General features: G+C 37.2%; 1 protein-coding gene across 1 annotated transcript; it reads right to left on the bottom strand.

Annotated features, from left to right (window-relative positions):
* Positions 1–2139: 2139 nt before the first annotated feature.
* Positions 2140–20512, bottom strand: cep170ab (centrosomal protein 170Ab). The gene is made up of 19 exons (XM_082190048.1): positions 20419–20512; positions 15158–15313; positions 14447–14536; positions 14264–14342; positions 14007–14065; positions 13055–13208; positions 12835–12975; positions 10800–11273; positions 10085–10470; positions 9855–9983; positions 9524–9659; positions 8055–9440; positions 7732–7975; positions 5923–6028; positions 5389–5526; positions 4824–4912; positions 4429–4522; positions 3359–3410; positions 2140–2691 (listed from the first exon to the last, which is right to left on the bottom strand). Exons 2-19 carry the CDS (start codon positions 15260–15262, stop codon positions 2477–2479), a joined length of 4077 nt encoding a protein of 1358 aa, XP_082046174.1. The 5' UTR covers positions 15263–15313; positions 20419–20512; the 3' UTR covers positions 2140–2476.
* Between the last annotated feature and the right edge of the window lie 2462 nt (positions 20513–22974).

The following is a 22974-nucleotide window of genomic DNA, read 5'->3' as shown; positions in this document are numbered from 1 at the left end:
ACATGGCAGAGACAACTTGAATATTCCTAATTGGTAATTACATATTCACATATATGAAAAGGGTATTGTTGGAACATGGCAACCTTTATAGAATTACAGGTACACAGCAACATTAATGCAAGGATGCAAGGTACTTGCAGAGGAATGTTTTACAATAAATTTACAAAAGATGATCAAAGTGCTACAGATCAAATGGAAGGACTGGGTCAAAAAAACAATGCTTCACATATTAGACTGGGTTATTTCCAAGTGTAATACACAGTTTAGCTTTGTCTTGGCAAATCAGACTTCTCATAAATCACAAATTCACTCCAGCAAAACTACTGAGATATTGTCTATTTAGATAATAATTTTCCGATTTCAACCCCAATGTCTAAAGATTTGGTTACACAGTAGGCACATTCAATATTTGGCAGAGACTGGCTTTAAATATTTTGACTATAAATGTCAAATATTGATTTTTGGCTCCCTGCTGTGTAAACAGGGTCCAAAATAAAATTGATCACACCTAACTATGACAAAAAAAAAAATAAAAATATTACCAGCCACCATGAAACTGTTTGCATTAATTTTATTCAAATATACACTACACTGCTCAAAAGTTTGGGGTCAGTTACAGTAAAAATAAAATATAAATAAAATAATTGAATAATAATAATAATTTTATTCAGCAAGAATTACATTTTAAAATATATTAAAATAGAAAAGTTAAAAAGTTTAAATTGTAATAACATTTCACAATATTACTGTACTTTGATAAATTTAATAAAAAAGAGAGCATAAGAGACTTCTTTCAAAAACATTAAAATCTCACTGACCCCAAACTTTTGAACGGTATAGTGTGTGTATATATATATATATATATATATATATATATATATATATATATATATATATATATTGTCCTAATGACAATGGGATTGTTTAGCTATTTCGTCATTGCATATTTGTTATAAACATCGTAGGTCATTGTGTAATTTTGCTCATCATATTAGTTTTGGTGCCTTAATGTGAGAAATATTCCACATATGTGTCTCCACATGAAGTTATGGGGAAAAAAAAACTCTATGCATCCTAGATAAACTTGTAATGGAAAATTCTCTACTGAGGTAAAAGTTGTCAGACATATGTTTTCTTAAGTACATTACATTGCTGTTCCTAATCAAAATACGGGCCTACAATTCGGACTTAATTTTTAACCCTGTGTGTAAGGAGTTTGGCTAAACACTTGACAATACACAGCATGAAGACAGTTTTGGGTAAATCGCATCTTATGTCTATCACATTTCACTTCCTGTTCAACAGTCATGTGCTAAGTGTCTTCCTAGGCACATCTACAGTACTTCCGATCATAAAGACAAACATTGATAATATAATTAGAGTGCCTCTATTATGCTTTTTCGGATATTACCTTTCACTCAGTGTGTATTATAGCTGTGTGTGAATGTAAAAGGTCTGCAAAGTTTCAAAGATCAAAGTGCACAATAAATTGAGTTATTGTCTCCCAAAAGAAAGAACCGATTCCATCCTTACTGTCCGTATCACTGTATACAAGTGCTTAAGAAAGCCTGGAGCTGAAATTCAGATATGGTAATAGGCGTTTGGTTTCTGACCAATCACAACAGACTGAGCCATCTGACCAATAAGAGCAGAGTAGGTGTGATGGATTTTTTAATTAATCATAACTAACATTTGTTTTTCTTGCAGGAACAACAATCATATGTTTTTGAATGATGTATGTGTCCCCTTTCAGAAAACTTGTGACTTTGGTTGTGTGTGTGTAAAAATAACAAAAATGGGAAATGATCTAGACAGATGACTAGGTTTGAAACCTTGTGATTTCAAAAGTAATCACAAGAACTGAATTTGCTCCTACCTAGTAACAGAAGGGTTTGTCTATGAAGAACCAATCAAATTGTAGGGAAAATATGTAATGTTTCATGTCATTTTCGCCCATAACCCTATTTTATAAAATCTGTTGTATCTGTGCTTGGGAGTCGACTGGAGACACCCCAGGTAAATGTATTTATTAAGTGTCGACTGTAGACGCAGGTAATTAGGTTCCAGGTACGTAGTTAGATTTAGGGAAAAATCAACCACATAGGCTAATGGAAAGAAGGGGGTTAGAGAGACCAGATCCTTTTTCTTTTTCTTTTTGACCATGGATGCATGTAAATCTATTTTAGGAGATGTCCATAACAAAATTAGGAACATTTGAAATAGCATAATAGTGGCACTTTAATGCTTGTGTACAGTAATTCTGACCACAGGGTGTGACAGTGGATTGATATTTCAAAATATTTTCTTTAATTATTGAAAATACGTCCATGGATATATAGAATTTATGAAGCAAACTTTAAAATGCAGTGTCATATAGGAAGTTTTACAGCATACCTCACATTATTCACATAAAAGTCCTTATGACCTGGCCTTTGAAAACCAGTGCAGGATCTCTGTGTAAACTGCTGGGAGTAATTCAGTTTTGATGGGCAGTGTTCTGCTCTTTGTTCCTCTCCTGCAGGCCGAGATCTCGTTCTGCGACCTCTGAATATGCTGATACTTCCGCAGCCTGGTTGCCAGCTGGACCTTGTGAGCCAGGACTAACACTGTTCTCAGCCATAAGTGGACTGGTCAAACCCAGACTGCTCAGAGCATCCAACGTGCCATCAGGGTCCACCATGATATCAATCACTAGTGATTTCAAATTCAAGAAAATTACATTTATTGAGTTTTTCTGATATATAGTAATTCACTAATGCAACTAAAGACAATAAATCATTCAGTCAATTAACAAACAGACAATTAACCCTTGGATTTTATACTCCTGGGACAATGCAGAATAGAGACTCTATTGAGGACATTGGTTTTTATTGAATTTCTCTGAAACTGTCGAGCCATTGTATTTTGAAGAATATCTGTAGTTACTACATCTATATGTATAAAAACGCTATGAAATGGTTTAAAATGGTCAAAACCTTTGGTAATGATGCCTAATAAAGCTCCTCTAAAGGTTAGAATAAACTGCATGACTTTCAAAAAATATGAACAGATTTTAAAACACTAGGCATCATACACTTGCAGACTTTGTAAATGGTTACAGAGAAAAACTGGGCATCGTACACTAAAAAAACGAGGATCACACACTACCAAACTTCTAAGAAAACACTCTAATAATAATCTAACTTTAAAAAACAAAATAATAATTCCACACCATAGTAATATTAAGTTACATACTGTACAAAAACATATTTTAAAATAACAATAAATAGCTAAATAAAATTCTGTTGGGTCTCAGGAGGATATTGCAAGGCAGACGTTAAAAGTATGGACAAGACAAGAACACACCAGTACTGCTTACCTAGCAACTGTCGTTCCACTCTTTTCAGATTCTGGAGTATGGAGGAAATCTCCTGAGGATGATCAAATTAAAAAGTCTGAATAGAAAACCATCATAAGCTGCCAGATCTTATAGTCAAACATTTACAGCAAACTGAACAGAGAATTCTGATGCTTTATGTGAACTGTTATGACTTTCTATTTATTTATATAATGTAGCTGTAGCTGTTCATTTCAGATTCATAACACTGATATGGTTGAGGGTAAACACATTATGTAGATATTATAGCAGTGCAAACTAAGAGAGTTTTATTTTCTGTCAGCGTTTGGTCGTTTGTACTCCTCCACTGCCTCTCAGCTTCTTCATTTCAGAAGTTCCAAGAGTTCGTTTCAGGCCAGCCTGCATTATAGAGTTAGATTTACTGCCCTGTCACTGAGCAGAGGTGGTGTACGCCATTGAGCGGTGACAAACCATGAGTCAAAAGCTCAGTCTAATTAAACTGAGAGATCTTCTGCTGAGGCGCCTGTGATGTATGAACACTGAAATCTACAAAAACATCAGGACAACATAGTCATCCCCGTTAAAATAATATATATACTGTGCTGTAGTAGACTTTACCAAATACTTGTATTGCGCTTGACAATAAAAGATCTTGACCAAAAATGTATGCACCTCTTGATGGAAATTTATGTACCAATTCATGTGTGAAAATGATTCTTCATGCTCCCTCCCAACTATTCCTTCACAATTTGAGCCTGATGAATCTTGACATTGTCATCCTGGAAAATGGTCTTCCTACATTGTTGTTTAAGAAATCAATTAGGCTACACATCAATTAGGGTTAGAAGAACTGTTGCCAAACATATAAGAAACATATTAAACTTTTTTTTTTTTTTTTTTGGCCAGGCAGTGGCATTATTTATATAATGCATTAATGAATAGAAAATACTGAAATGACTGAACAAAATAAATAAATAAATAATAGTAATTATTATTAATAATAAAAAATAATGTTATAATTATTATTTGACCTTGTGAGTTTGATGATCAATGTTTTCTGAACACATTGTTTAAAAACACTCCCTTCTCACCTGATTAGAGGTCTTGAGGAGAGGCACCTCATTCTCTGCCCGCAGTTTGCTTTCAATCTCCTCCCACTTTCGGTCCTTGTCTTTGAATAAAATCCTGCATGAACCGTAATAATTCAAAATGTGGCCTTCCAAAAGACCTTTCAGAACTAAAACTATGAATGTTTTAAATATTAAAACCTGTCAAATCACAGTCAGAGATGCACAATCATTCTCATAAATATTTCCTGAAGACAATTGTGACAAACATGACATAAAATGTAAAATTTTGAAATCATATTTATAACACAATAACTGATTTAAATGATTAATGTTACTAAATGAACATGTTCAATTCAAAGGCTTTATAAAAACTAAAGCTTTACATTTTTTTTTTTTTTTTTTGAGGAGCAGTGTACCTGATTTTGTTGGCTGTCTTTTCCATGGCCTGTTTGATTTTTGCTGAGAGCTGGGAGACTGATGCCAACAGCAAACTGTCCAGCACACCCTGTGAATGCAGAATGAGCATATGCTGTCACTGTAAGAAATAAGATGGATTCGTGTCAAGATATTTTGTTATAAAAAAAATAAATAAATAAAAACCTTGTGGACCCTCTTGTGGAATATAAGTAACAATATGAATTGGAACTTCTAGTAATATATACAGTACTGTGTAAAACTCTTAGGCATGTTAATATCAATATTAATGTGATTACATGAAGAAACAGAAAAAAACTGAGACAAACTAAATCCAGAAGAACTGCGGGAACGTCTCCGAGATGTTTGAAGAAACCTTCCTGCAAAGCTACAGTACTGTGAAAAGTACTGGCACTTGTGTTAAAATGCTGTAAAGTGAGAATGCTTTCAAAAATAAAATCACAAATTTAATTTATTTATGATTTAACTTCTATTAACTAATTCAAATCAATATATGGGTCAACATGCCTAAGACTTTTGCACAGTATTGTATATAAATATATATACCTCATCTCTGCTCCAGGTCCTGCGGCGGATGGCACGGGGATCTTGACCACTGATAGCACCGCGAGGTCTTAGTTCCACACCTCTGCTACTGATCTCTGGAGCACTGCCTAGAACATCCTCAAACACACGATCCTCAACCTGAGAGACGCACAAAGATTATAGCTTGCATCACTGATTACACAATGCAGTAATATTGTTATTTTCTATATTGGAAATCTTCAAAAATATATCTAAAAATTTAGTATTTAAAAACTGTTTTAAAGCACTACTGGGAAAGCATGTCCACATACATTCATTATTATACATTCTCACAATAACAACTTTGAATCATAATCTCTTAAACGATCAATGCCCGCACATTTAATTAACTACTGAATTAATTCTGGGAACAATGCACAGTGTGCAAAACCAAAGTTCTTAACAGACTTGTCGAGATGTATTGATATAAATCTCTACAGGCATCAAATAATGAAATGTTCCATATAAATATAGAAAGTGCCCATTGCTCTGGTAATGATGTAGTTGTCTTCTCACTGAAGTCGCTGGAGCGGAGGAAGGACTAACAGAGTCAATCTCGCCAGCAACGTCGTGGATCTCACGTGCTAACATGGCCAGATCCTTAGCAAGGTCTTGACTGATTCTGGAACAATCAAAAGAAGACAAAGTTTGATTCATGATCTAAATCAACAGTTTACTAGATCAACAATTATTTGTATTATTAGTAAAAGTACATTTTACATATTATACATAAGTGGCTGATAAGACTTTTGAAGGCGTAAGCAGTGGTGGGCAGTAGCATCACTAAATATGAAGAAATTATTTATGGCAATTAAGAGGAGAACAGGATTGAGAAAGGACCTGCAGTGCTGCTGCACCACAAGTCGCAGCGCTGGCAACAAGGAATCGGTTGGTGTTGTTCCAACACAATAATGTTCAAAGGTAAGCAGTCAGTGAGATTTTTTTTTTTTTAAGAAATGAATAGCAAGTAGGCATCACATTGATCAAAAGTTACAGTAAAGTTCAGACATTTAAATAGTTAAAAACGATATATATTTCAAATAAATGCAGCACTTTTGAACTTTATATTCATCAAAACTTGATCACTCATTGTTAGCACAAAACTATTAAGCTGCATAACCGTTTTCATCATTGTTAATAATAAGAAATTATATTTGAACACCAAATCAGCATATTAGAATGATTTCTGGAGGATCATGTGACACTGAAGACAGAAAATTCAACTTTGCCATCACAAAAATGACATTTTAAAGTAAATTCAAAAGGAAAACAGTTGTTTTAAATTTTTGTATAATATTTCACAGAACTACTGTTTTTACAATATTACTGACCAAATAAAGGCAGCCTTGGTGAGCATAAGCATTCTTCATTTGAACATTTTAAAGTGCCCCTATTATGGTTTTTCGAATATTACCTTTCATGCAGTGTAATATAGATGTCTGTGAATGTAAACAGTCTGCAAAGCTGTAAAAGTCGAAAGTGCACGATAAATGAAGTTATTGTCTCTCAAAAGAAAGAATCAACTCTGCACAGCCTAAACGAGTCGTCAGGAATTCCAGTCTCATTTCCGTCACCATGACCTGCATACGTCATACGTAAAGTGTTTTTGTTTTTCTTGGATACATGTAAACCTGTTGAAGGAGACCTCCTAACCAAAATTAGGAACCTTTAATATAGCATAATAGGGGCACTTTAAAAATCGTACCTACCCAAAACTTTTGAATGATCCAAAATGGTGTTTTCTCACCGATGCCATAGAAGAACCATTTTTGGTTCCCCAAAGAACTTTTCAGTGAACAGTTCTTAAAATAACCTTTTTTTTTTTTTCTCAGAGTGAAGAACATTTGAATTATCTAAAGAACCTTTTTCCACTATAAACATTAATGCAATGGAAAGATTCAATGGATGTTAAAGTTTCTTAGTGTAACCATCAATGAAAATAAAGAACCTTTATTTTTAAGAGTGTAGAGTATATGTCTTATTGTACATTGTGTGAATACACAGGTACATCCTATAAATACTCTTTTAAATAGATTTTAATGCTGTGTTCCTATTAAGTGTTTTGGCCTGACAGTATGAAGTAAGGTAATGTCACATTGTTATTAATTATTACCTCAACAAACATCCATAAACAACAGATACCATTATAATATTTTATACCTACTGTATGTATGAAGTTGCATCAATATAGCAAACTACTTTTCCATGCTTGTATAGTAACTAATTCTAAAAGCTAGCTTCATCTTAGCATAGTAACTTTGTGTAGTTTGTAGCTTAGTTTGCTAAACTTTTTGAGCTTGCCCAACACTGGCCGCTATTTATTACCTGGCAATCTCCTCACTGTGGGCAGTCCAGTCTCTCATGTAATCATCCTGCTCTCTGCTCGACTGGTGTCGTAGCATGGAGATGCCTCCAGGGCTGGGTGTTGCAGGGGCTGAACCCCCTAGCTGGGTAACCCGCGGAGCCATTGGACGGGGGCGAGAATGCTGAGTGGGGTGACGGTTGGAGCCATACTCATCCTCTGAGGTTGAAGCATATTCGATGGGTACCCGGCGCCACCTTCCACCAGCTATAAGGAAGAAGAGTGTTTTAGTTGGAACATTTTCAGCCAATTATTATTTCTAGTATATTTTCCTCAAAGGTCTGACCTGCAGGTGTACTTTGAACATAGGGAGCACCAGGACACTTATCAGGCAGTTTGGAAGCGCTGTTAGCTCTCGCTCTGGGGATGCCCACAGAGGATGAGGCTGTTGTAGAGCGGAGCCCGAGCCGCAGAGCACTCTCCGGGGCAGGGCGTGGGACGAAGCCCCTGATCTTGCCTGATGTAGCCTCCGAGTCACTTCGAGCTGAAGGTGAGGACACTCTCGGCCTTCGTGGCTGAGCAAGTGCTTCAATTCTGGAGAGGGTCCTTCGTCCAGCCGAAGGTCTCGATGCAGAACTGGCGGTAGAGGCCTCTGAAGCAACGGACATACGATCGACATCAGCGAGATCAGTGTCAGGAGCTTCACCCAGTCGTGCACGGCGAAGAAGGGAAGACCGTGTGGGTCTGGGCCGGGGAAGGGTGGTTGGTTTAGAGGTGGCTGGTGCAGGAGCTACAGTTGTCTTAGCTCCTTTGACCTTGCCACTTGTTGGCTCTGCCTTAGAGCTGATATTTTGACCCCGGCCCTGAGGTCGTTTTACCAAAGTAGCGTCCTGGGTAAGCGAAGAGCTCAAGTCATCATCTGTCAGGTCAAGAGATGTCCAAGCCCTGGAACCAGCTGAGCCAGAGGGATGGGCTTTGCCTTTCCTTTCTGTGGCGCTGGTGTTCTTATTGGCTGTTTCACGGCCTGGACCTCCAGCTGAACGTTTCCTATGGGCTGTTTTGCGCATTCCTTCTCCCCCAGCCTGGCTGACTGTGCTTGTCGTATCAATGTCAGATTCAGGTGAGACAGACCCCTCCAGGGAGTAGCTCGGTGGATCTGCAAGGTCTGATAAAGTGGTTTCCAGAAAAGCAGCCACAGCCTCTGAGTCTTTAAGCATGGTGGCAGCATCAATGCTCTCATTGATGACAGCCATTTCCCTGTGCTGGGTTGAGGCACCAGGCCCATCGATGCAAGGTATGAGCTCTAAGGGAACATTGGCACTCGGCCGTTCCACTGTAAAGCTCTCTTGCCTCAGTAGCGGCTTCCCTGTTTTCTCTCTGTCCTCATCACCTTTCTTTCGTCTCCCATCTTCTTGTTTCTTCTCAATCTGTCTAGTGTGAGCTCCCTGTTGCTTAACTTTATTCTGGTTTCTGGGTGGAGTTGGCTTGTTCACTTTGGAACGATCTACATCCATGATAGCTGAGGACATTCCTGAAACTCTTTGTCCAGTTTTAGAGATTCTATTGAGCTGATCTACTTTCTCCTGAAGTTCTAGATCCTGTTTCTCTGTTGAAGGGACTGTTCGCCTGAATTCGTTCCGTGTGCCCCCGGGAGCCAGTGGATCCATAGCAGAGTCCTCAGAAGGGAGGTGCGGGAGGGTCCTTCTCTTACGTTCAGACGCATTGATATCAACTGTTGAAACAAAAGAAAATCTGTAAAAACTGGATCGTAATACAAAACCAAAGAATTTTTCGAGATGTTTGATGTCCTTGAACCTTTTTCATCTGTGGAAAGCATGGTGGGTTCGGCCCCAGATCCCTCAGGATCGGTCCGTATATGACTTGCAGCTAGACTAGCCCACTGTGAGACCCACCTTGGACCACCAACTACAACCAAGTCATCTGGCAGCACCTTTTAAAGAGGACAGTCAATTTATTTATTTATTTAAATCAGAAAAACAAATGATTAGGAAACTTGAAAAAGAATCTTTGTGGTTGCAAGAAATCTATATAGTGTCTTTTGAAACAGATATACATTTTCTTTACTGAATATCTTCAAGGATTCTAAAATGTCTTCAGAAAAGTGTGGCAAATATTACTGATATACCTCTGCACCAACATAACCAGTTTGTCTGGTTTCCATGGATCCAGACCTTGGACAGATAGTTCCTCTATCTTTCTGGTGTTTTGGAAAACGCAGTTTAGTCAGGGCTTGGTTGTCCTCCACCCCAAAAACCTAAAACGTAACACATTTGCACCATCGTTGCTAATCAGTAACTGGTTTTGACATCTTCAACCATACAAGAAAACATCATTTCTATGCTTCTGCAGGTCTACCTTATCAATCATACGCCTGGCCTCTTCCTCCTCAGCATTGCCATTTTCCAGTTCAATGGTGTATGTCCCTCTGTCACTTTGGTCATCTACATGTCCCCTACTTGGAGTCTCTTGAGACCCAGTGCTTTGCTCTCTGGGCACGTTGGCTTTCTGTGGGGAAGAACTGTTATTTGTTTTGCCAACTTCACCTCCTACTGGTGCCATCTTTTTAGCTACAGATGATGGTTTGTGCTGGAAGAGATCTTCCCTCCCACAGAAAAGGCCTTCTGTCTTCTGCACGCCCTGCCTTCCTCTGTAACGATCCTGCAGGAATGCCCTCCGGCTACTAAGCTGCTCTCCCAGTGCATTCTCTGAGTCACTTTGTGTGCCATCCTCATGTTTACTGCCTGAAAAAGAGGGGGCGAAACATAAAGACGGATGGTGCAAAACACATGACCAGTTAATTGAGACTGCAGCCAATGGCATCCAGTCAGCATTTCATAATTTAAGGGTCAAAGACATGCCACCAAATTTTTGATGTGGTGCAACTTTGATACTCTGATATTTATGAATTAACAATTAGCCTACTATTTACCTTGAGAAATATATTTTTTTAAATCAAGGTATAACTATTATATATAATATAATAACATAATATATATGTATTCAAGGTGTAACAAAATGCATTACAGTGCAGCATAAAACAATAGAGCCATCAGTAACTCATTCACCTTACCTCTAAGGCTCCTCAGCTGAACTGGCACATCACTCTTCACGCTGTCTCCATCATCCTCAGCAACAGATTCAGAGCGGGTCAGGGGCAGCTCATTCTGTGCCAGCCAGTCCGCCACCTTTACCTCCGCTGCCACCATGGCAGCCTGCAAGGCACTCAGCTCCTCCCCTGCCCCTCTTTTCGGCCACTGTCGGTGGTCTGGGGCACCCTTTGAGGCTCGCTCTTTGCCCTTCCCTGAAGCCGTCGTGTCAAACTCAATAGTGAAGGAGGCATGTCCATGTACTCCGCCCTCCGATGCAGGGATTGTGGAAGCTGACGCAACTGCCTCTAAGCTGGTAGGGAGGCTTTCTCCTGTGTCACCCACAACTGGAGGAGTCTCCTTACAGGGGATCTCAAAGTAGCTTGGTTCCTGGGTCCCCAAATTCTGTGTTGGCATTCCTGGCTCCACCTGCTGCTTTGTTACTGTGTCCTTACCGCCTGCATTAGCATATAACATGAGCGGGTGGCATTCATGAAGTCAGTTATTAATAGGGATGGGTACCGAAACCCGGTATTAAACGGGCCCCGGTGCTGAACTTTGAAAGACCGCTGGATCGTTAAGCTCGGACGTTATCGGTTCTGCTGTCGGTACTAGAGAAATTATTAAAGTACACGTGCTATCTATTATTGCTATTAAGAAATTATTATCTTGCGAATTTAATCTCGTCAGCCACTTCTATATATAATAATATTGAACCATTTGTCTGTGATGCATTTTTGCTAAAGAGAGAGAGAGAGAGAGAGTGTGTGTGTGTGTGTGTGTGTGTGTGTGTGAGAGAGAGAGAGAGCGATCTTTCACGCAAAGCCACGGCGCGCGCAACACAACAGCCCTGCTTAATGAGTAACGATGAGGACAGAACATTCAAAAGGTTACACTTTAGATCTTTGATATTAAACTAATTTTATTTTAGATTTAGATGTTGGCTTCCAATGATTATAAAGAAGAAGATATTTGAGGTGTAACCATTAAAAACTAAAGCCACATTCTCTCCAGCGCAACTTCCTTCCATTCACAGAGCGATGCGCTGTCATTTCTCCCTAAAACTTAAAAGTAACGTCAGAATCTGCACGATCGGTGATTGTTGTAAAATGTAGTCTATACTTTTGCTAAACTGCGGGACGCGTTTGATAATAAAAGGCTATTAAAAGTACCAAAATTGACGCAAAAGACTCTGTTCCAAAAGCGGCGCACGCTCTGAAACACACCGCAACGAGACAAGCAACGTATATTTTGGGCTTCGTGTGCGCAAACGATCAAATACACAAATATGTCAAAATGGCCGTCTTGGAGATTCACTTAAACAGTTTATTCACTTAAATACAGTTTATGTCTTAAATCGGCGTAAATAGTTGGGAGAAAATATGAGGCTTGCTTAATAATGATTAGATCTGCATTTGGTCTTAAAGAGGCAGCAGTCTAATAATCCTGCTGACGATTGCTCCATTAATGTGAATCAAACAACAAAAGGCAAAGAGAAAATCAGTCACAGCTCTTGAATGATATAAGCTTTAATCTATCTATGATAAACTATGCAGTGTTATTTTACATCTGACTTTTAGATGTCTTTTTAACCCATATTACTCCTGAACAGTAATGTCAGTAGACATTACTGAAATTAAAGCACTGGGTATATAATTTGTATATTTGTTTTATATACTTTTTTGTTTGACCATGTGTTTGTACTTTGTTTTTGGCGTCCTGTCTGTCTATATAAAACACAAAAGCCAGCACCCTTCTGCATAACATACATGTTTTATTTGTTTTGTTAAAGCATTGCTTTTTCTTTTGCTATAGATATTTATTTTACATTTCAAAATATAAAGCAATATTAATTATGTTCTAAATAATTTTTTCCCCTTTTTTTAATATAACAAAAAGAACCGATAAGAATACCGTTAAAGTACCGGATCGATAAGGAGTATCGGTAAGAGTAGTAATACCGTTAAAACCTTAACGATACCCATCCCTAGTTATTAACACGACAACAATGTATCTTACCTGCTTCACATTTAGCTTGTTTATGCTCAGAGGCCTTTACATCGTGCTTCACAGAATTTTCATCATCTGCGTCCCCGTCACCCCACCAAGATGGCTGTCCATAAAGAGGGGTTCCTCTGTGGAGCATAGCTATGTCTCCACCTGAAAATTTGAGATACTTCAAGTTTGGTAAGCAACCTGTAACTCTTGTAAATTCACAAATCCCCCATCTTCTACTCACCTGACCCCTTCTCTTCTGCCTTTGGTGCTGGTTCTGAAGGTCTAACCTCAGCATCTTTTCCTCCCTCTGCCCCTTTGACCTCTGGACTTTTGGTGGTTTCCCCTGATGGCGAAGGCTTCTTGGTTAGCTGAAGCTGACTGGTGAACTTTTCGTGCTGTCCGTGAAGATGAATGTAGAAGGTCATGACAGAATACTAGATCTGTAGTCCTATATGACTGATATTGATCACATACTGATTACCTATCATTCAAAGGTTTGGGGTCAGTAAGATTTTTTTATGTTTTTGAAAGAAGTCTCGGTTGCACTTTATTTTACAGTATGTGTACTTACTTGCACTTACAGTGAGCTTACCTAAGAAAATGCAGGGTAATTTAAGGTAACTACAGGGTTTAAGGTTAGGTTTAGGGGTGGGTGCAGGGGCTACCTAGTTATTACCAAATTATTGTAATTACTGTAATAAGTTCATCTTATGTACATGGAGAACAGGACTGTAAAATAAAGTGTTACCGAAGTATCTTATGCTCATCAAGACTGCATTTATTTGATCAAAAGTACAGAAAAGTGTGATTTAGTGAAATCTAATACAATTTTAAATAAAAATGTATCTGTAATGGCAAAGCTGAATTTTCAACAGCCATTACTTCAGTATCACAGTCTTCAGTGTCATCATTCAGAAATAATTCAAATATACTGATTTATTGCCCAAGAAACCTCTTATTATTATTATAATCAATGTTCTCAACAGTTGTGGAAACTGCTATACATTTTTCCCCAGGATTCTTTGATGAATAGAACGTTCAGAAGCATTTATTTGAAATAGAAATCTTTGTAACATTATAAATATCTTCACTGTCACATTTGATCAATATAAAGCATCCTTTCTGAAATAAAGTATTGCTTTCTTTAAAAAAAAAAACTTTTGAACGATTGTGTATTACTGCGTTTGTTTTACCTTCAGCGCTTCCTCTGGAACATGTAACTCTGCACGCACTACGGTAAATAGGTTGGTATGTAAGATGGGTTAAGGAGGAAACAATACATAGAAAGGCATATACATACTTGGTCCAATTGTAATTACATAGTACATACTTAGGTATTTAAAATTTTAAATGTAGAAAATTTTTTATATTGTGATTGTACAAACTAACTAAAGTGGAACAAATCAATCCAAACCATCAAATTGTCATTTATTTTGTGCTAAAAGGATATCATAGCCAAACCGTAGCTTGTCATCCATTTTCAAAGTAATATATTGCTGTTCCTGTATACGTACATCATTAACGAATGTCTACAGGAGAGGAAAGGAGGTCAGCTGTCATCATATGCTTTTCATCATACTAGTGAGGACAAAATTATTATATCTACTGTATTATAAACTGCCACATTTCTCACCCCATTTAGGCTGCCCAGGTCTTTAACTTTATGTTCGTCTGTGGTTTCTTCATAATTGATGACGGCGTGCTGTTTGTCTACACTTCGAGACTGCAATAAAGAGAAGTGAATGGATTATGGGAATAAGGAATATGCTTTACTGTAGATTAGTGGATGTTTGGTTCTAGGTGAAGGTGGGCTGGAGGAAATTATCTTTGAATTCTTATTCTTATCTGAACTATTCTGCATGGCACTCCACACAAATAGAGTACAAAATATGGCCAGAAACTATTTGATGCAATCTTTTTTTTCTTTTTTTATATGGTGAGTAAAAGGAGTTACCAAAATTTAGAAATTGCTTTTTTCACATTCTAGCAAAAAAAGAACATCAAAAATAAATAAAATGTCTAAAATACAGGGTACAATACAATACATTCCCATAACTTAAAGAAAAATGATTTTGGCAACAAGGTTGAGTGGGTGAGCGTGACAGACATTTGACAGACATTTAATTACAGTAGTTTGCCTACTTTCATGGTATGTTAACTTTTATGTTAGATAATCTAACATATCTAAAAGCTCTTAACACAACACACTAAGTGTAACTAAGTTGTGTAAAATTACCATATAGGCCTGCAATGTGCGTTATGAATCCAGGGAGAACTGACTGTACACTTGAAGGGACAATGGAGTTCTCCTGCTTGTGTATCAGAGTAACAGTGATCGAGTTACCTGTAGCATAAGCTCACAGTCATCCCGTCCCACGAAGATCATTTCCCGGGGAAGGCGGTGCCTTGTTCCCCCACCACTCACTAAGAACCAGGATGTCAAACTCATCTTGACTTAAGCAGGCCTCCTCTTTTCTTCCTGATCTCTCTCTAGGTCATTCTGTTGAAAGGTCAGAGAAGAGATGTTGCAAAAAGTGACTGATAAATAAATTAGACAAGCTCAACTCAATTTGTATTAGGTGAATATAGAGGAAATAAAGTAATGTATCTACTGTATACTAAATGACCAAGACGATTTAATATCAACAAACAAATACATACAGTAGGCCTATTGATAGGAGCCTAGTCTCTACAATATAACAATGGAGCTAGATAGCTTGACATGAGAAATACTTTCCATAATATGTGACCCTGGATCACAAAACCAGTCACAAGTCGCACGGGTATATGTGTGGCAATAGCCAACAATTAATTGTATGGGTCAAAATTATAAATTTTTCTTTTATGCCAAAAATCATTAGGATATTAAGTAAAGATCATGTTCCATGAAGATATTTTGTACATTTCCTACCGTAAAGATATAAAACATTTATTTTTGTGAGTGAATGCAGCACAATCGCAAACATAAATGGAAAGATTATTTATTGAGCTTTCAGATGATGTATAATCTCAATTTAAAAAACTGACCCATGTGACTGGTTTTGTGCTCCAGGGTCACATATAAGTTTGTATTATTTCAAGTGCAGTCCATGCGGCTAAATATACCCGGTGGAAGCGAATTCCTCCATTCCTAATGAAATTGGATAATTTATTGCTCAGCACCAGACAAGCAGCTGACTCCTCTAACTTAAACAATGGACCTTTTTTCCCTCTAAAAAGGATGAAATAAGGGTCTCTTCTTTAAGACTTTGAACTAAACTAAAATAAGTGATGCTGAACTAGATGTATACTAACAACAAAGTGCTTAGAAACAACCAGCAGACAGTAACGGGACGTGTCAATGGCTTCTCTTGGGGTGGGCATTGATTTGTAGTGATGTCCTGAGTTCTTTTGATCCAGCGCTTTTCAGTAAATCGTTTGAACCAGTTTATCAAATTGGACTAATTCTTTTGACATTTCGAGTCTCAAGTCAGCAATGATACACAAGCCACTTAATCAGTATACTCAAATGTGTCCATCACTTCATCTCGAAATGAAATAAAATGATCTTAAAACCCACAATCTCTGTTTTTACACAACAACCAAGATATCAGGATTGCGTGATGACGTAAACAGAACTGATAAACTGTGTTTTGAGCTGGTTCACCAAAACTACCCTGGTGGGGGAAAAAATGCTAAGGATACTTCCAGCCAGTCTAATTTAGTATACTTCAAGTGTGTTAATGATTAGTTAACTTGAAGTGTGCTATTTTGATACTGCTAATTTTGTACTAAGTATATTTTAGTTGTAATTAAATTGTAGTAAAGCATAACTTTAAGTGTATTTAGTGTACTAAATTGGAACAACTTCAAGTATACTTAGTATACTTTAAGTATCTGCCTGTGTAGGGACTACTTACATGCTTGATTAGAGATATTAAAGTGTACTTTATTTGGGTTACAAGTACATTACAAATTCATTACAAGTGTCTATGAAACATACAAGCAATATACCATAAGTGTGTGTGTATGTATATATATATATATTTACATTTATGAATTTGGCAGACGCTTTTATCCAAAGCGACTTACATTGCATTATCCTATACATTTATACATAGGTATGTGCAATCCCCTGGGATCGAACCCACAACCTTGCGTTGTTAACGCAATGCTCTTACCACTGAGCTACAGGAAAGCTATATATATATATAAAATATTTATTTTTGGTATTTTAGTAGCTAGACAGGAAGTGTCTTTATTTTTTGGGGCGTTTTAGATTTATTTATGGCGTTTCAGAAGCAAGGTGGGAGAGAGAGAGAGGGACGGGATCGGGATAAGGTCCACGAGCCGGGACTCGAACTCAGGTCTCCTGAAGCACAACAGCACTACATGTGCTGTTCACTTTCCAGAACATTCTCATTCACAGTTCCATGCTGGTGGAACGCTCTCCCCACCCTCATCCGGAATGCAGAATCCCTGACAACATTCAAAAGACAGCTGAAAACCAATCTCTTCCGTGAGCACTTAACCTTATAGAAAAAAAAAAAAAAAAAGTTTTCCCTTCCCTTTGTAACATCACTTATCAGGCTTATGCTACTCTGAATAATACCTGAACTTCGTACTTTGAGCACTTCTTGTGTTGTTGTTGTTTTTGCCTCTTTATGATGACTCGCTGAATTTTGTCCTAATTTGTAAGTCGCTTTGGAGAAAGGCGTCTGCTAAATGACTAAATGTAAATGTAAATGTACATGTCAACGCACTGTACATGTCATACACAAGTGTATTCTACAAAGTGCACACTTTGTCTTCAATAACAAATGTACATTAATAGACAAATAATACTTAGCTATACTTTGTACAAAATACAATTGTATACTATAATGTATTTTGAAAGTATACTTTCAATGCATTGTTACAATGATCATTTCCAGCACACAGTTAAAATATACCTTTTTAGAAAATATATTTTTTGAAAATATACTAAAGTACAATTATTTTAAAGTGTGTTAAAAGTTGTATTGTGAAAATAAGTAAAAACAAGATGCTAATATACTTTTAATATATTTAAAGATAATACAATTTTTGTTAGTATATTTGCAATGTACTATTGAAAAAGGGAATATATTTCAAATACCATAAAGTATACTTTTTTCACTAGGGTAACTGTATAAAGAACTGTTTCGAAATTAATCAGACTTCCCAACTCTATTTTGAGTCGATTATTTTTTTCCATGGATTGGTCAAACGGTTGAGCAAATCGACCTGATTCGGCTCAAGAATCAACTTGAATTGTTTGGACAGTTTACTCACACACTGATTTGCTTGAATCACTTTCTCACTCCTGTTTTAAACATGATAGGCTATTTTAAAGGGATACTTCACCTCTGGAAAGATGAATGTGTATTTAAAATAGGTCATTTATGTAGAAGAAATGTGAAATTATTTTTGAATTTGGAGCTTTCTAGACTGAGAAAAGCCAGAAAATTTATTTTTGGCTTATGTGGATGAAAGACAACTCCCAGAATGCACTTGCTTCACTGCCCTAGGAGGACACTCCCAAGCTACGGCTACTGGTTAGAGAGCGCAGTTGAAAACAACAAGGTTAGGCTACTAGTGAGACTCCGTGACGAGTTTGCCCGGGATTTCGAGATCGTCTAAAATGTCCGGGATTTGGCTTTTGCGTTCTACAGTCACTATTCATCATGTTTACTGTGGCGAGCAGGACGAGACTGAGGGACGCGGGAGAACGGCGCGAGGCCGGTGGCGTGATTACTGAAACACACCGGTCTCGTATCTCTCATGGAGGAGCGGGTATTTTCTTAGCAATGTTAAAACGCACATCAACCAATCACTTGTTTAGCGTTCATGTAAACACTACATTCAGATTCACCAATCGGAATGAATTCAGTTAGATTGAAACAAAAGGTGTGCATGTAAACAATGATCGGCGACTGCAGAAAGCAAAAGACGAATCCCGGACATTTTGGACGATCTCGACGGCCGGACATGTCCGGGAAAAGAGGATGGTAACCCCTACTCAGTTTTCTCCTACTACTCAGCTTTCTCCACAGAACAAGAGCCTGTTAGCTTAGCTTCCAAAGAAAGACGGCTGATACTATGTGTACATTCTGTGAGTGAGATCCCACCCTCTATGGGCGGGTTGAAAACATGCGGAACAAGCTCCTACTACTGGCTGTAGTCTTTAGCCTCGGGCCAAAAAATCCTCCGATGACGCAAAATGACGATTTTTGCGTCATCTGAGGATTTTTTCCAGACAAAAAATACATAAATCTTTCATCTCAGGGGGATATGAGGGTGGAAAGCACGGTAATTCGAAAATACTACAGGTTTTCTACTAATACAAAGCTTAATGCTAAATCCTGAAGTATCCCTTTAAGAACAGTGAACAAAAGAGCAATGGATTAAGTGAATATATAGGCTACCTACAATCAATTAAAACAAACTGCTAAAGCATACTATATTGATTTCCTTGCAGCTTGTGAATGAATTCAGGTAAAGACATTTCAGTGTCAAAATACTAACAGTAGGCCTTTACAAAACATAAAATGGCATCGCCATGTTTTTGTACCTGGGAGCACTAAGATGGTAATCATTCATTGCCTATGTAATATATTAACTTATAGATTAGAGTGAAGGAACATTTAATTTTTGGGATGGGATCTGTACTTGCAACAGAATTTGAATTCAACTTCCTGTTGGATGAGGCCAATTCAGTTCACATTCCAATTCATGATTAGAAAGGGAGCCAGTTCAATTCTGAATGTTGACCAACCCTGGGACAGTGGAAAGTGATATGACCCAAGACTGTGTATAGCAATCCACAAGAGACGAGATGAATATAAGGGTTCCTGTCAAGAACATGATGCATCAGAAAAATGAGACCAATTATCTACATGCCAGTAAAATCCATCTGCCTATTCCCGCGTTGCTGTACTTGGAGAAATTCCATTTTCATTTCTGTAAAGCAAAACAATTTCTAATTTCTATAATGCGATAAAAAAAAAAGCTTAATTATCATGAAGAATTAAAAGCTTTATACGCTTCATTTTAGGGAAGTGTAGCGTGTGTGTTTTTTTTTTTTTTTTTTTTTTTTTTTGAGCTGAAATATTAAGATTAAATCACCTTCTAATGCATATATGCATCCTCATCCAGAGAAGCATCATTTGCGTGTGTGTGTGTGCGGAGCATGAGCATCAGTCTCCGCCTCTGCCTTCAAACATTGGCCTTGTTCTGTACCGGTTTTGACAGATATGATGTTTATTCTAAGAGACATGCAGTCGCTCACTAAATACACCCAGTGAATATATTAATACATGGTTCTTAAACACGTAATGTTGCGCATTTATTTATATAACACTCGTGAGGAGAGGTAGCCTACAAATCGACGCATGCATAGGCCTACATATTTTTTTAATAAAACTGCTACTGTTTTCATCACGTATCGGACGCCGTTAGAGATCTCCAGTCTGTAATAGGCCGGATCGGTCGCCTCATGACAGCCAATTACTCCTTTCCATCAAGCGAAATCTTTGCTCTTAAAATTAAAAAAGGATATGTTCATGGAAAATGTGATTAGTATATGAAACACAGCGCAACGCTTACCTTGTAAATCCCAATATATTTATTCCATAAATGACATCCGTCTGCTCTAGTGCGCGGAAAAGCGCTGCTCTGCCCTTCCCAGTCTGAGGTGCAGTTGCGCGTCTTGACGCACGATGGCGCTGCGGTGTCAAGAAACAACAAAATGACAAGCGCTCCCTGTGGTCAGCGTATATGATTTTTAACTTTGTGCTTACTTGTGCATATGCGCTTGCCAATATTCAGACATGAGAAATTAATTATGGACGGAAATATAAGCAACTTTTTATAAAAAAAATGTTTTTTTTAAAAAACCTTCCCAATATGTAACAAAGAAGCTAAGTCTTGTGGTATTCTTACTCTCACTAAATGTCAAAGGTCTGTAAAACAACGCAACTTAATCTATAAAAAATATAAGATTATTGGTATGTTTCTTTGGTTTTAAGATTTAAATATGTATTAATAGTTTATTCTGATTCCTGTCAACTGTTCACCACTGATAAAATCAAGAAATGAATTGCCTACTGTGTTTAGCCACTGAACACTAGATGGCGAAATTGTACATGACAGTCGAGATGATTCTCCCACAACATGATCTGTTAATAACATAGACCGTATGGTTAATAACGTAGGCCTGTGTGTGTGTGTGTGTGTGTGTGTGTGTGTGTGTGTGTGTGTGTGTGTGTGTGTGTGTGTGTGTGTAATGTGTGTACCTGTTTTTCTATCCCGGTGGGGACTCGTGTCACAGTGGGGATCTAAATAGAGGTCCCCATGGGTACACAAGCTTATAAATCACACAGAATGAGTTTTTTTGAAAATGTAAAAATGCAGAAAGTTTTCTGTGATGGGTAGGTTTAGGGGTAGGGTTAGTGTAAGGAGATAGAATATACCGTTTGTACAGTATAAAAACCATTAAGTCTATGGAGAGTCCCCACAAAGATAGTGAACCAGACATGTGTGTGTGTGTGTGTGTGTGTGTGTGTGTGTGTGTGTGTGTGTGTGTGTGTGTGTGTGTGTGTGTGTGTGTGTGTGTGTGTGTGTGTGTGTGTGTGTGTGTGTGTGTGTGTGTGTGTGTGTGTTTGGCCCGGTAAAAATTGTATCACATAAAATGGATACAAAATTTGATGTATTTCCTTATTTCATCATCAATATTTTATTATATTTCATTAATTTTACAGTAATTCAATGGATTTGAACTGATGTGATTTTTGTAAATTAAATTTTTTGATATTTGAGGTTGATTTATTTGCTATAATATTATGTTCTAAACTGATGATTCACTGTTTAGATATAGCCTACTGTGTATACTCACTTAATAATGTTGGGTAAAATAATGGGGTGGTATAGCACCTTTCCAACTGTGAGTTATTTTAACCCAATGTATTCGGTTAAAAGCCAGTTGGGTTAAAAGTAACCCAACAGTTTAGTTAACTATTCATTTTCATTTATGTCATTATTTTAATAAATACAGATACAAATACAGATTGTTTATTTGTAGAAATTACCCTACGATTTTCAAAATGACCGAATATTTTTGCAAAAACAACCCAATATGTGTAGCCCTTTATACATAGGCATATATATATATATTACTTCATTACACTGTTAGACATTTCAAGGGTTTTTACAGTAACTTACTTATAGTAACTTGCCAATAAGTTACTGTAATTAAGTTTGACAGTACCATTATCGTATTTCAGTTTTACAGTAACTACATGGTACTGTAATTGTGTAATACAGTACATTACTGTAAAAAACCAAGCTAATCAGTACACTACTGTAATTATTTTTATTTGTACTAAATATAAATTAGATTTCATAATTTTTATATAGAATTAATTGTATTTTTTATCCTACTGACGTACAAATCAATTAGACAAAATTATTACAAAATACAATTTTTTACATTTAAAACATATATATCACAAAATAAACAGCCAATGCTGGAAATTATGTGTTTATTTTTACACATTAATGGGTGAGTTTAGGGACAACATTTCGTTGTACACTGGTGGCCAAAAGAAGTATTTAAGTGTCATAATGTCACAGTCTACTCCATCTTTTCCACAGCATAGGAGTAAAAGTCGTCATCAAAATCATCTTTAAAAAGCCAACACAATGTTTTTGTCCACCTTTGCTAATAAATGAACTTCTCCAAAGATTGGTTCCTGTTCAGAACTTGATTGACACCATCAGAATGTTCCCTGGTCTGTATGCGTGTCCACAAACACAAATGCACTCAGTCCTTCAGAGGAGATCCCGGTTCCAACAGTATATGAGAGAGAGAGAGAGAGAGAGAGAGAGAGAGAGAGAGAGAGAGAGAGAGAGAGAGAGAGAGAGAGAGAGAGAGAGAGAGAGAGAGAGAGAGAGAGAGAGAGAAGAAGAAAATTCCATATTAGTGTCAAATTATTTTTAACCTCCTTTTTTTTTTTTTTTTTTTTTTACTATAACTTAAGAATATATATTTGTAAACAGCTTTTTGTCAATAGCATTCAAACATTTCAGCTGAAATAAATTAATTTATGCCAGATTAAATTTCAATTCTGTCCAAAAATGCTGAGATCCATAGAGAGAAAGACT

This window comes from Leuciscus leuciscus (genome assembly GCF_965113295.1).
Source record: "Leuciscus leuciscus genome assembly, chromosome: 14".
NCBI lineage: Eukaryota > Metazoa > Chordata > Actinopteri > Cypriniformes > Leuciscidae > Leuciscus > Leuciscus leuciscus.
The sequence above is the reverse complement of the archived record's forward strand: the minus strand, read 5'-3'. Positions and strand labels throughout refer to the sequence as shown.